Source organism: Schistocerca piceifrons, chromosome 7 (assembly GCF_021461385.2).
Source record: "Schistocerca piceifrons isolate TAMUIC-IGC-003096 chromosome 7, iqSchPice1.1, whole genome shotgun sequence".
NCBI lineage: Eukaryota > Metazoa > Arthropoda > Insecta > Orthoptera > Acrididae > Schistocerca > Schistocerca piceifrons.
The window spans coordinates 511,179,258-511,194,251 of NC_060144.1; the positions used below are offsets into that span (position 1 = coordinate 511,179,258).

Consider the following 14,994-nt stretch of genomic DNA (forward strand, 5'->3'; position numbering starts at 1 on the left):
TCTAAATAGCCACACATAAATTCTAATCTGTGCTCTAATGACCAGTTGGGAGGAAAACAATGAGAGAATTGATGGAGCCACGCTTGTGGATGAATGTCGTTGCCAGAATTCTTAAATGTTTTAAATTTACGTGTAGTAATGAACAGTTTATAGTCAAAATCATCGTGTCGGCGAGTCACATATCGGTCATTGTTACGTCGTGTCGGCGGTTCCATCTCAAAATTCGGTGCACCTTGCCAATTTATTTCATAATTTCCGAAATGCCCTGTGTTATTATTTTCCGTATTTCTAAGTCCCTCTTCCAGTGTTGGAGCGCGAGTATCCTCTGAAACACGTAATTCTTGTATTACCTGTGTCAGCTGATCTTGTACTTCCCGGATTTCTCTTTGGTGTTGCGCATTAATTTGATTCTGATTTTGTTTGAATTTCCTAATTTGTTCGCACTCTTCTGTGTCATTAAAGACTACCGGTTTTATGTCATTCAGATTATCATCTACCTTTGTAGATAAATTATTTAGCTGATCCTTAAGTTCAACTACTTTCTCTGATAATGAACTAATTTCATCCATGTGTCTTTCTGAACGAATTTTCAGAGTATCTACTGTGTCCTTTAAGTTTTCCTGAGTTTTAGCAAGTTGCATAACCGAATCGGTAGATGCAGCTGAGTGAATTTTAGCTTGCAAGGTCTCATGATTTTCATGAACAACAGTTTGCAGTTCTTTTATGGATGCTTCGTGATTCTGTAATGCATTTTCATGCCGCCAAAAAATAGGTTGAAAATGCACACAAATTTGTGTTTTTACGTCATTACAGACTTTTTGACATTTCGATTCAATGTTATGTAACTCAGTAGTTAAATCTCCACGTGTTTGTTCAAGCGTGGTGTCTAACTTCCGAAGATTTTGTCCCACTGTGTTTAACTTTTGAAGCTTTTGCTGTGTTTGTCTCTGATTTTGTTTCATTGTGTCTAACTTTTGAAGATTTTGTTCCATTGTGTCTAACTTTCGAAGATTTTGTTCCATTGTGTCTAACTTTTGAAGCTTTTGCTGTGTTTGTCCCATTTGTTGTATTAATACACTCCTGGAAATGGAAAAAAGAACACATTGACACCGGTGTGTCAGACCCACCATACTTGCTCCGGACACTGCGAGAGGGCTGTACAAGCAATGATCACACGCACGCCACAGCGGACACACCAGGAACCGCGGTGTTGGCCGTCGAATGGCGCTAGCTGCGCAGCATTTGTGCACCGCCGCCGTCAGTGTCAGCCAGTTTGCCGTGGCATACGGAGCTCCATCGCAGTCTTTAACACTGGTAGCATGCCGCGACAGCGTGGACGTGAACCGTATGTGCAGTTGACGGACTTTGAGCGAGGGCGTATAGTGGGCATGCGGGAGGCCGGGTGGACGTACCGCCGAATTGCTCAACACGTGGGGCGTGAGGTCTCCACAGTACATCGATGTTGTCGCCAGTGGTCGGCGGAAGGTGCTTGTGCCCGTCGACCTGGGACCGGACAGCAGCGGTGCACGGACGCACGCCAAGACCGTAGGATCCCACGCAGTGCCGTAGGGGACCGCACCGCCACTTCCCAGCAAATTAGGGACACTGTTGCTCCTGGGGTATCGGCGAGGACCATTCGCAACCGTCTCCATGAAGCTGGGCTACAGTCCCACACACCGTTAGGCCGTCTTCCGCTCACGCCCCAACATCGTGCAGCCCGCCTCCAGTGGTGTCGCGACAGGCGTGAATGGAGGGACGAATGGAGACGTGTCGTCTTCAGCGATGAGAGTCGCTTCTGCCTTGGTGCCAATGATGGTCGTATGCGTGTTTGGCGCCGTGCAGGTGAGCGCCACAATCAGGACTGCATACGACCGAGGCACACAGGGCCAACACCCGGCATCATGGTGTGGGGAGCGATCTCCTACACTGGCCGTACACCACTGGTGATCGTCGAGGGGACACTGAATAGTGCACGGTACATCCAAACCGTCATCGAACCCATCGTTCTACCATTCCTAGACCGGCAAGGGAACTTGCTGTTCCAACAGGACAATGCACGTCCGCATGTATCCCGTGCCACCCAACGTGCTCTAGAAGGTGTAAGTCAACTACCCTGTCCAGCAAGATCTCCGGATCTGTCCCCCGTTGAGCATGTTTGGGACTGGATGAAGCGTCGTCTCACGCGGTCTGCACGTCCAGCACGAATGCTGGTCCAACTTAGGCGCCAGGTGGAAATGGCATGGCAAGCCGTTCCACAGGACTACATCCAGCATCTCTACGATCGTCTCCATGGGAGAATAGCAGCCTGCATTGCTGCGAAAGGTGGATATACACTGTACTAGTGCCGACATTGTGCATGCTCTGTTGCCTGTGTCTATGTGCCTGTGGTTCTGTCAGTGTGATCATGTGATGTATCTGACCCCAGGAATGTGTCAATAAAGTTTCCCCTTCCTGGGACAATGAATTCACGGTGTTCTTATTTCAATTTCCAGGAGTGTAGTAATAACAATGCACTGGTGTCTGAAACATGTTCCTCAGTGCTTTTCGGCAGTGAATTTGCACCGGCAACATTCACATTTTGACAAGCAGAAAATTTGTCTTGACTTATTTGAGAAAACGGTGAGGACCCAAAGCCTGAATCTACAGTATTTGCGAGGTTCTGCCCTGTCATTTCGGATTCCTGAGGCGAGCCATTGCCGACCGATCGATCGATAATGCTTCCCTGTTCACTAATTGTTTCACTGTCTACGCCATTATTTGCCACCCGCTCCATTTCCCTATGCACAATTATCAAATTACTACTTTGAATGTCTGTTAATTCATTACACAGTGGTGCTGATAAGCTACGCTCGTCGTCACTATTATTTCTCAGTTTACTTTGGAGCCTAGTGTTACGTTTTTCACACGCCATTATTGACACAATATTTCACACGATAACACAGAAAAGCACAATTTGGAGAGTAAAATAAGAAAACACATTAACATAGCACTGAAAATAATATCTCGTTAATTGCAAGCGCAGCTGCGAAATACTTGGTGCAAATCTACATGCATGCCACAACTGTTTTACTATACAAGAATGAAAAATTACAACTACAAAGGAAATTCTCTCTACAATTACGCGCTAGCAATAAACAAATGCTGCACTAATTGCACAAACTACAAGAAAAAATCAGAAGATTTCAGCGAGGTATCCTCGGCTAAGGGTCGACATATGAAACGTCCCCTTAGAAAAATTTATGAATTACTGTGCTGATAAACCTCTTACATTATTTGCTTTTCAAACAGCTGAGCAAAACTGAACGTACTCAAACATTCACTAATGTGACACACAATATTTTTAGCGCAACGCAATCTGACTTTCAGTAATCGCTACAAAGAATGGCCCTCACTAACATTAACCTATGCCTTTCACAAATCACTTACCTCACAAAAATCTTCGTCACTCGAACTACTGCAATTCAGCGAGCGCCACTACTGCCAGCTAAATAAAAGATTCAAACTACTGAAGGCACTAACTACTGATAGGCACAGTTAGCAAATGAAAGATTTTGATAGAGAACAAACAATGTATTTACCTTAATAGTGTCGAAAAGTCATAATATACATAGCAGTTCATGACATCCAGTCTTACAAATTTCAAAACTCCGCCATTTCTCTCCCCACATCCACCACTGCTGGCGGCTCACCTCCAACTGCGCAACGCTACGCGCTGTTAACAGCCAACAGCCCAACACTACAATAGCAAATTCCAACAATGCCACCAAGCCACAGACTGCACACAGCACAGCCAGTAATTATCATATAGAGCGATAGGTGGCAGTGGCGTTACCAGTATAAGAACCTAAACAGCCTACTTACATAGCCCTATGTGATGCTGTTCTTCCTTACAACCATGGCTCGCAGACAACATCTGGATGACTTAACATCGGAAAGAATAATCGAGAAACTGGAATAAGGACGACTAGTGTAGCACAGGAGCTTAGTACTGTTCACAGAATTACGAAACGGATTCGCATATTGCGATTGTGTATTGACGTCAGCTGTACGTTTTATTAGTGATACATGAAAATTTGTGCCGGACCAGAACTCGAACCAGGATTTTCTGCTTATCGCAAATGGTCGCCTTAACCACTTTGGCTGTTCATGCACGCCTGCCGGACGGCCGCAAACTTCCATGTGTCATGTTGTCCCTATGCCCTATGCTCGCACTTGGTGATTCCTGCACGAGGAGAGAGAAAATTTTTATTACCGTCATTTTAGCGCTTCGAGGCATATTTACCACTGGTTTATGCGTGCATACATGTTTGAAGGACACAGTAACGTAACATGGAGACACTATATAAACGTAGACTTTGTGTAAATCGTTGGCTCACAGCATTGTTATACGTGCATGGAGAGTATTCCGAACCACAGACACTGTTGCCCGAAGGAGAGGAGGTGGTCGAGCAGGCCAATTACCGCAGCACATGATCGCTGTATTGTGCAACAGGTAAGAAGGGACCGACGTCAAACAGCGGATGCAGTTGCAACAGGACTGCAAGACACGCGATCTCACACTTCACAGTGTAGCGACGACTGCGTGGGGTGCTCTTTTTCAACGCCGACCAGTACGTTGTGCTCCGTTGACACCCGCACATCGGAGCACCATTTGCGATGGTACTGACGTAATATATCCAGAAAATTTGTCGAACATGATCGTTTGGTGGTCCAGGTGTTGTTGCGTTGTCGTACTGACCTCCTTATCTTTGAGCACACTCACCGGTCAACTGTGAAACTGTACTTCCTCCCAATGTGAGTGTTTTCCTTCCCAGTGTTGCGGCCAACATGGGAGCTCGTTGCAGAGCATGCACTGCCGTTCGTGATCACAAATCCTATTAAGACCCACGTCGCGCAGTTTGTAATGTACAGGGGCCACCGTGAATCGCGGTGACATCAGTGTACTCATTGTTTTTGAATAAAAGTGTCATATCGTTAGTCTCGTTGCGTATTTATTTCAGTTACCTTCTGTACTAAACTGCAGCAGTTCTTCCTATGTATGGTCCAATTTTCACAGAACTATGTTACTTGTCACTGACACGTTACGCGAAAACTACTTTCATCCTTATGTTTTCCACACCATTGTCTTTGAGTCTGGGCATTAGTTCTTGCAGAAAACTTTTATCGTACCTGTAATATTAGCACGTAATTTGTTACAGAGTTTCTTTGCAAGTTTTCGTCTTTAATAGTGATTGTCACTTGTCACTGAGGATATCTTTTATTGTGTCGTCTCGTTGTCACTGTAGGCTTGTACCATGGGAAGCAAGGAGAGGATGTTGTTTGGTGGCCAATATCCTCTTTCTGTAATACTAACTGCACACAAGTATTAATAGGGTTCTTTATTAACTTAAACAGGAAGCTTCTTAACTTAAGATAGTCCAGGTGTTATGGTACGAGCTCTTCCGTAATAGTCCACGCTAACCTCACTGCTGGTGAAGTACAAGTCCGCTGTGTACTCTGCTCTGATCGCTATGTACTACCTGAGACTGACTGTCTGTGACTGCAAGTAACTGGGCTGCGACTGAAGACTCGACTCGATGACTCACTGGATGACTGGTTGGGCCCTATGGTCCGTGGCGGCTATCTAAGAACCAGCGGTCGAGAGGCCGTTGGCAGTGCGTTGCTTGCGAGTCTCTATTTGGTCTCTCTGCTGACAGGTGTGTTGCTTGCGCCTACCGCAACTTTTATACCCGAAACCGTATCAGTAACAAAATATCAATATTTATCTTTATGTTGTTACGCACCCCTCGGTTTCTGTTGTGATTCTAAATAAGGACTGACATTCTGCAGTGTATGGATCATCCTACCGGAGACGATAATTCCACTGGCTGCCGACGTGAGGCGCCACTTCCGCTACCGGCCGAAGCTGCGCGAGTACGCAGAGAACAAATTGCGGTCACTCAGGAGGACCGTTCTCGAGACCAGTCCTAACGTCAAGGTAGGTGGCGGCTCATTTTCCCATAGGAAAATAATTTTCATATCCTCGTAAAGTTGCAAGGCTACTCGTATATATTTCATTAGGTCCTTACTGCCTGTCAGAACCGAGCGAGGTGGCGCAGTGGCTAACACACTGGACTCGCATTCGGGAGGGCGACGGCTCAATCCCGCGTCGGCCATCCTGATTTATGTTTTCCATGGTTCCCTAAACCTCCAGGCAAATGCCGGGATGGTTCCTTTGAAAGGGTACGGCGGACTTCCTTCCCAATCCTTCCCTAATCCGATGAGACCGATGACCTCGCTGTCTGGTCTCCTCCCCCAAACAACCCCAACCTTACTGCCTGTCAACTCTTTTTCTTGGTCTCTCTCGATTTGTACTGATGTGAGTGGTGTCTTATACCTTCCCCCTGCGCAGATCCAGGATTCTGTTCTGGGAGGAGAGGGCCATCAAGCTCAAAGCTGCCCCCCCCCCCTCCTCCCAGATATAACTTCCCGTCGTGTCACTATTTAATGAGCCATAGATGGCTAATATTTTTATTATAATAATGTACATTAATGTACAAAACCTATGGACGAAAATAGCTTTTCCATGATGTGACACTGCCTAGTTACATAGCGCGATATATCTTTGACCACACATTGAAAGAAGTGTTACAGTGTATTACAAAAGGTAATTGAAACAATTACACGATGAGAAGAACAGAAATGACACTTTTTTCAAAGACAATAATTGCACCGAAGTCACTGCAGATCATGAGGTCACCTGGACATTACAAAAGGGAGAACACGGTTCTTAATAGGGTTTGTGACCACCGTGGGTGGCAATGTGTGCTCTGCAATAGGCTCTCATGCTGGCCACAAGGAGTTCTTTGGCAGGACATGTCATTCCTCCATCAGCGTGGCTGGAAACTTCTGGACGCTCGTTTACCCATGTATGCATGCTCCGATACGACTCTCCAACACATCCCACACATGTTGAATGGGATTTAAGTCGGAGGAGCGAGCATGCCATTCCATTTCGTCGAATATCCTCTCGTTCCGAGAGCTCCTCCACCTGGGCGGTTCGATTCGATCGCGCATTGTCATCCATAAAAATGAAGTCAGAGCAAAATGCACCCTGAAAAGACGCACATGGGAAAGTAAGACAGTGTGATAATAATGTTAATCAGTGGGCGTACCGTGTTCAAAGACTTTGAGGTCAGTACACCCATGCAATATCCCACCTCTGTTGGACTATGTTCCTTGATGCATTAGCTGTTCCCATCTTTCGCCATATGAAGGTAGTCCAGAATTGTCGAACATCATCGTTTCAGTGGTCCAGATATTATAGTGAGGGGGTGCATAATGTTGCACAGGCCTATTGACCTCCAAATCTCTTAGCACAATGCACTCACCGATCAAAATTTTTGTGCCACAGCGTCTTTTATGGGATGCATTTGTCTCTGGCTTCATTGTTATGGGAGACATTGCGCGACCGAATCGAACTCCACAAATGGAGCAGCTCGTGGAGCAACAGGATATCTGGCGAAGGGACTGACCTGCCCGCCCCCGACTTAAGCCGAGCGGTTCTAGGCTCTTCAGTCCGGAAGCGCACGACTGCCACGGTCGCAGGTTCGAATCCTGCCTCGGGCATGGATGTGTGTGATGTCAAATGGCTCAAATGGCTCTGAGCACTATGGGACTTAACTTCTGAGGTCATCAGTCACCTAGAACTTAGAACTACTTAAACCTAACTAACCTAAGGACATCACACACATCCATGCCCGAGGCAGGATTCGAACCTGCGACCGTAGCGGTCGCGCGGTTCCAGACTGTAGCGCTTAGAACCGCTTGGCCACCCCGGCCGGCTGTGTGATGCCCTTAGGTTAGTTAGGTTTAAGTAGTTCTAAGTTCTAGGGGACTGATGACCTCAGATGTTAAGTCCCATAGTGCTTAGAGCCATTTGAACCCCAACTTAAATTCGATCGAGCACATGTGGGATTCGTTGGGAAAACAAATTGCTCCACGTCCACATGCACCAACAACCATTCAACAGTTGTCAATCACGCTGGTGGAAAAAATGGTACGCCCTACCAGAAGAAATCCTTATCGACCTTGTTGCCGGTATGTGATCACGTTGCAGAGCATGCTTTTCTGTCCGTGATCATAACGTGCCATATTGAGAAACATGTCCCGCCTTTTGTAATGTTCAGGGGACCATCCCTAATCGCCGGGAATTCAGTGTAATTATTCTCTTTGAATGGAAGTGTCACTTCCGTTCGTCTCACTGTGTTTCGTGCAGTTACTTTTTGTGCTATATTGTAGCAGTTCTTTAGCCGAAGTTTTATCGAGCTATGTTACTGGGCAGTGACACGTGATGTGAAAGTTAATTTCGTCCTTAAGCTTTGCTCACCAGTGTAACTGCCCGATCGAGGTGGTGCAGTGGTTAGCACACTGGACTCGCTTTCGGGAGGATAACGGTTCAAACCTTTAGGTTTTCTGTGATTTTCCTAAATCGCTTCAGGCAAATCTCGGGATGCTTCCTTCGAAAGGGCACACTTGACTTCCTTCCCCATCCTTCCCCAACTAACGGGACCTCGCTGTTTGGTTCCCTCCTCCAAATCGACTGACCAGTGTAATTACCTTGTATTCACCAGCTTCTCTGTTGTTGGAGCGTTACGCTGCGAATTTGGACTATGTCTGGTGTTTGGCTGAACTTTTCATAACAGTATGAGAGACATGGGCTTCATCTCGGACTTGCAGTGTCCCACAGTGTTCATTCTTACTGTAACCACAACCAACCAGAAGCTTGTGTTGTGTGTCGAACTCTCAAACTGTGCCGAACTTGCAACTAGCGTTTTTGTTCGAACAGAAGGAACGAAGGAAATGAAAGTATCGTTTCAGCATCACTGAAAGGCAAGGTTCCAGGTACCTGCTTGCGTACAGATTTAATCTGTCAGTACGTTTCAAAGTAGTGGTCGTTATTGACTAGCTTGTGGTGCACTGTGGCTGCTGCCAGATGGCGCAACACCTCAGGGTGTTTGCTTTTGCGCAGGAGGTGGTGTTCGCGGGGGTGCACGTGCGGCGCACCGACTACGCGGAACACCTGCGCCTGCTCTACAACTCGGACCGGCCGGCGGACGAGCGCTACTACGGCCGGGCCGCCCTCTGGCTCAACTCCACGGTGAGTGTCCGGTAGCTTGAGCCTCGGTAGTCTATGTGATCAAAAGTATCCGGACACCCACAAAAAGATACGTTTTTCATATTAGGTGCTTTGTGCTGCCACCTACTGCCAGGTACTCCATACCAGCGGCCTCAGTAGTCACTAGACACCGCGAGAGAGGAGAATGGGGGGCACTGCGGAACTCACGGACTTCGAACGTGGTCGGGTGATTGGGGCCACTTGTGTCATACGTCTGTACGCTAGATTTCCACACTCCTTAACATCCCTAGGTCCACTGTTTCCGATGTGATAGTGGAGTGGAAACGTGAAGGGACACGTTCGGCACAAAAGCGTACAGGTAGACCTCGTCTGTTGACTGTCAGAGACCGCCGACAGTTGAAGAGGGTCGTAATATGTGATAGGCAGACATCTATCCAGACCATCACACAGGAATTCCTAACCGCATCAGGATCTACAGCAAGTACTATGACAGTTAGGCGGGAGGTGAGAAAACTTTGATTTCATGGTCGAGCGGCTGCTCATAAGCCACACATCACGCCGGTAAATGCCAAACGACGCCTCGTTTCGTGTAAGGAGCGTAAATGGTTCAAATGGCTCTGAGCACTATGGGACTTAACATCTGAGGTCACCAGTCCCCTAGAACTTAGAACTACTTAAACCTAACTAACCTAAGGACATCACACACACCCATGCCCGAGGGAGGACTCGAACCTCCGCAGGGACCAGCCGCACAGTCCATGACTGCAGCGCCTTAGACCGCTCGCCTAATCCCGCGCGGCGCAGAATTCGAACCTGCGACTGTAGCAGTCACACAATTCCGGACTTAAGCGCCTAGAACCGCTCGTCCACCGCGGCCGGCTAATGAGCGTAAACATTGGACGATTGAACAGTGGAAAAACGTTGTGTGAAGTGACGAATCACGGTACACAATGTGGGGATCCGAAGGCAGGGTGTGGGTATGGCGTATGCCCGGTGAACGTCGTCTGCCAGCTTGTGTAGTGCCAAGAGTAAAATTCGGAGGCGGTGGTGTTACGGTGTGGTCGTCTTTTTCGTAGAGGAGGCTTGCACCCCTTGTTGTTTTGCGTGGCACTATCACAGCACAGGGATACATTGATGTTTTAAGCATCTTCTTGCTTCCCACTGTTGAAGAGGAATTCGGGGATGGCAGTTGCATCTTTCAACACGGTCGAGCACCTGTTCACAATGCACAGCTTGTGGCGGAGTGGTTATACGACAATAACATCCCTGTAATGGACTGGCCTGCCCAGAGTCCTGACCTAAATCCTACAGAACACCTCTGGGATGTTGCGGAACGCCGACTTCGTGCCAGGCCTCACCGACCGACGTTGATACCTGACCTCAGTGCAACACTCCGTGAAGAATGGGCTGCCATTCACAAAGAAACCTTCCAGCACCCGACTGAACGTACGCCTGCGAAAGTGAAACCTGTTATCAAGGCTAAGGGTGGGCCAACGTCATATTGAATTCCAGCATTAACGATGGATGGCGCCACTATCTTTTAAGTCATTTTCAGCCAGGTGTCTGGATACTTTTGATCAAATAGTGTACTTCACGGACGCCATATAATTAAAAGTCGTTTTCCAGTGAACACATGGTGTGTCGTGGGGCGATTACTCTGTTTTTAAAATAATTGAAACGCCACGATCGCTTCAATATCGTTTACTAGATGGCCGATTTCAGCACTCTAAAGGTGCCATCATCGGATCTGAAATGTTAATCCACGTTTCAGATCCGATGATGGCACCTTCAGTGTGCTGAAACCGGTCATCTTGTAAACGATATTGAAGCGATCGTGGCTTTTCAATTATTTTATTAAAAGTCGTCCCACATGCCAGTATAAGAAATCGCCTACTACACACGTTTTATCGAAAATACGTTGCCTGATCAGAAACACAGTGCAGGTAAAAAAAATGATCAGATGTCAATATCAATGTGTACACATACACACCATCGGCTGGTACGTAGATGATTATGAGTTCCAATCCTCTATGACAGTTACCGTTTAACGGCCGCCAGAGCGCATTAGCGTTGCCCATATCTAATGGTTCAAATGGCTCTGAGCACTATGGGACTTAACTTCTGAGGTCATCAGTCCCCTAGAACTTAGAACTACTTAAACCTAACTAATCTAAGGACATCACACACATCCATGCCCGAGGCAGGATTCGAACCTTCGACCGTAGACTGAAGCCCCTAGAACCACTCGGCCACCCCGCCGGCCCATATCTAATGTTTTTACCATGTCAAGTAGGGTATATAAGGTGTGAGAGCAGCGTAGATGCTGAGTTATCACTGTGAAAGGCAGGGAGATGCCATGTACTTGTGTGGGACAGCGTTATAAGCATTTGACCGAATCTGAAAGAGGCCTCATTGTGGGTGTCAATGTAGTGGGCTGGTCAATGGTGCACTATCCAGTCAGGTAGGTATCCCACCGCTGTCTGTGGCGTCACCAGACACATTTTCGGCGTGTAATCTCATTGACTGTAGTAGAACTGTCTTCAGTGATGAATGCCGCTTCGAACGGAGCTCCAGCGACCAGCGAAGACGTGTCTGGAGATGAAGTGTACAGCGGTGGCGTACCAAACTAACTGCCGCCCACCTTACGGCCCGAAAACGAGGGGCGATGGTTTCGGTGCCATTTCTTTTCACAGTAGGACGCCTTTGGTTGTCATCCGCGGCACCCTTACAGCACAGCGGTACGTCGATGATATTACACCCCCTGTTATGTTACCCGTCATGGCAAGCAATCCTGGGCTTACATTTCAGCAAGATAATGGACGCCCGCACACGGCGTGAGTTTCTGCTAGTTGTCTTCGTGCTTGTCAAACCCTGCCTTTCCCAACTGAGAATGTTTGGTGCATTATGGGAAGGGCCTTCCAACCAGTTCTGGATTTGACGGTCTAACGCGTCTATTGAACAGAATTTGGCACGATATCCCTCAGGAGGACAGCCAACATCTCTGTCAGTGCCGAGCTGAATAACTGCGCCGGCCGCTGTGGCCGAGCGGTTCTAAGCGCTTCAGTCTGGAACCGCGCGACTACTACGATCTCAGGTTAGAATACTGCCTCGGGAATGGGTGTGTGTTATGTCCTTAGGTCAGTTAGATTTAAGTAGTTCTAAGTTCTAGGGGACTGATGACTTCAGATGTTAAGTCCCATAGTTCTCAGAGCCATTCGAATAACTGTTTGCATAAGGGCCAGAGGTGGACCAACGCGCTATTGGCTTGCTCAATTTGTGAACGTCTTTCTCTTGAATAAATCATCCAACTTTTCTCAAATTGTAATCATTTGCTTGTATATGTACGAGTATATCTCGTTTTCCAATTTTCGCCCCATTCGAATAATTCCTTCGTGGGGCGCCGTTCTTTTTCTTTTTTCTTAGAGTGTATTTGGCACTTCTGAAGCTCTTATTTCCATCACTGCTTCTTCGATGTACACACTTAACAGGAGGGGTGGAAGAGTGTATTCCTGTCTTACACAGTTTTTAATCCGACCACTTCGTTCTTGGTCTTCCATTGTAGTTGTTCGCTCTAGATTGTTATAAGCGCCGTACCTTACCCTTCTTTCTCCATAGCTTGCTCCTATTTTCCCCCGAATTTCGAGCGTTATGCACCATTTTATACTGTTGAACGCTTTTTCTAGGTAGACAAATATTCTTAATTCTTCCTGCCGTTATCAAATTTTAAGCCAAACAGAACGTCACCTGAGAGATGATCAACTTCGTTTTCCATTCTTCTGTATTTCTGCAGACCTGGAATGATGTAAAACACTGGTGTAATTATTTCCGAACAGATAGGAAATATATAACTTGTAACTAAGAATGACTGTCGTTACAGCTTATAGCTCGTTTTCCTACCCAAACGTTCGTTTGGTGCAGGTCTCCACTACTGCCGCTTTCCAGATGTTCCCAATACTTCAGCCTAACTCGAACAACACCTGTCTTATCTACTGCCACAGTTTGCAAGACTTTTCCTTTCCTTATCCTATCAAAGTATCTGCTCTTCCATAGTCTACTGTTACACTAGTCTACTGTTACACCAAATTTAAGAAGGCTAATCGTTCCATTTACACTGATGAGCCAAAACATTACGAAAGCGAGGCTGAACGGCGCCTAGAGCCGTGGCGGGCACGCGACGCGGTAAGCGGAGCAGAGACGGGTAGGGAATCATTCTAGCGACGATTCGGGCCACAAATTGTGAAATCAGATGGCGTAAACGAGTTTAACACAGGGCAGATTGTTATAGCCGGACGCCTGGAAACGAGCATCTCGGCAACGGGAAGCTGGTCTGGTGTTCGCGTGCTGCTGACGCGAGAATTAGCGGAAAGTGGATGGAGAACGGTGAAACCACGGGGCGGCCACGAAATGTTGCATGTTTACACCTCATCAGAGAATGTCGATATGGCGAAGGCGGACAATGCTGGTGGAGGCACGAGTGGTTTCTTCGCTCACCGTTCAATTCACACTGCTGAACTTGAGGCTCACACAGCAGGCACCTACTTCTTCACATGTTGATCCAGCGACATCGTCAACTATTGGATTGGCGCGTAATTTCGTAGCGTTTTTCCACAAGTTTAATAAACACAACAGACACACATAACAGAAACTTTTGCCATCAGTAATGTACAGGGTGAGTGCAGTGTCTCGCCCTGTAGAAATTTATAACAGAATAACCGATTGACATAATAAGTTACATTTGATGCCGTTACATAGGTTAGTGTTATTAGTTCATTTAAGACCACTTACATTAGTAAACCTCAACGTATACTCCCTTGTTAGCTCGGAGAATGTCGAGGTGATATTCCAGTGCCCACCAGGTGTTTCGTAATAGGTGTTCTGTCACAGTACCCACAGCAGCTTGTATCCAAGCCTTCAGTTCGTCGACGTCAGCAGCTAGTGTAACGAAGACTCTGTCCTTGATACAGCCCCAGAAAAAAAGTCAAGGTGCGTAATGTCTGGAGAGCGGGTTGGCCAGGGTGTTGGACCGTTCCTTCCAATCCACCGATCCGAACATTACTCCCCTCTCCAGACATTACGCCCCTTGACCTTTTTTTCTGGGGCTGTATCAAGGACAGAGTCTTCGTCACATCAGTCGACGAACTGCTGTGGGTACTGTGACAGAACACATGTTACGAAACACCTGGCGGGAACTGGAATACCGCCTCGACATTCTCCAAGCTACCAAGGGAGCACACGTAAGTGGTCTTAAAAAAAAACTAGTAACGTAGATTGGCAATGGCAAGGAAATAGTTTCTGAAGAAGAGAAATTGGTTAACATTTTGTATGAATTTAAGTGACAAGAAGTCATTTCTGAAAGCATTTGTATGGAGTGTAGCCATGTATGGAAGTCTTCGTGACACCAGTCGACGAACTGCTGTGGGTACTGTGACAGAACACATCTTACGAAACACATGGCGGGAACTGGAAGACCGCCTCGAGATTCTCCGAGCTACCAAGGGAGCACACGTAAGTGGTCTTTAAAAAAACTAGCAACGCTAACCTATGTAACGGCATCAAATGTAAATTATTATGTCAAACCGTTACTCTGTAATAAGTTGTTATAATCAGGGCAAGACTTTGCTCATCCTTTATTCTCCTTCAATATTTACAACATTCTGGCAACGCTGGGGTAACTTTTCCATTCTGTAACTGTAGAAATCACTTAGTTTTGAGGAGAAGTGCTCATCGATCCATGTTCGTAATGCATTTTCATCCACAATGGAAGTTCCTTTAAGTTCGTTCGAGAGAGAGCGAGAAACGTAAAAACCTACGGCGCAAAATCAAGTGAATAAGGTGGGTGCGGAATGATTTCCCCTAGCCCCTGCATTGTGTTTTTT

The 14,994-nt window shown here is 46.8% G+C and overlaps 1 protein-coding gene across 1 annotated transcript in view; it reads left to right on the forward strand.

The window, feature by feature from the left end:
* LOC124805335 (galactoside alpha-(1,2)-fucosyltransferase 2-like) overlaps positions 1–14,994 on the forward strand; it is a 107,783-nt gene that overhangs the window by 76,489 nt on the left and 16,300 nt on the right. The window contains exons 4-5 of the mRNA XM_047265855.1: positions 5,830–5,977; positions 9,011–9,139. Of these exons, the coding sequence (XP_047121811.1) occupies positions 5,830–5,977; positions 9,011–9,139 (277 nt within the window). The remainder of the gene's footprint in view (positions 1–5,829; positions 5,978–9,010; positions 9,140–14,994) is intronic.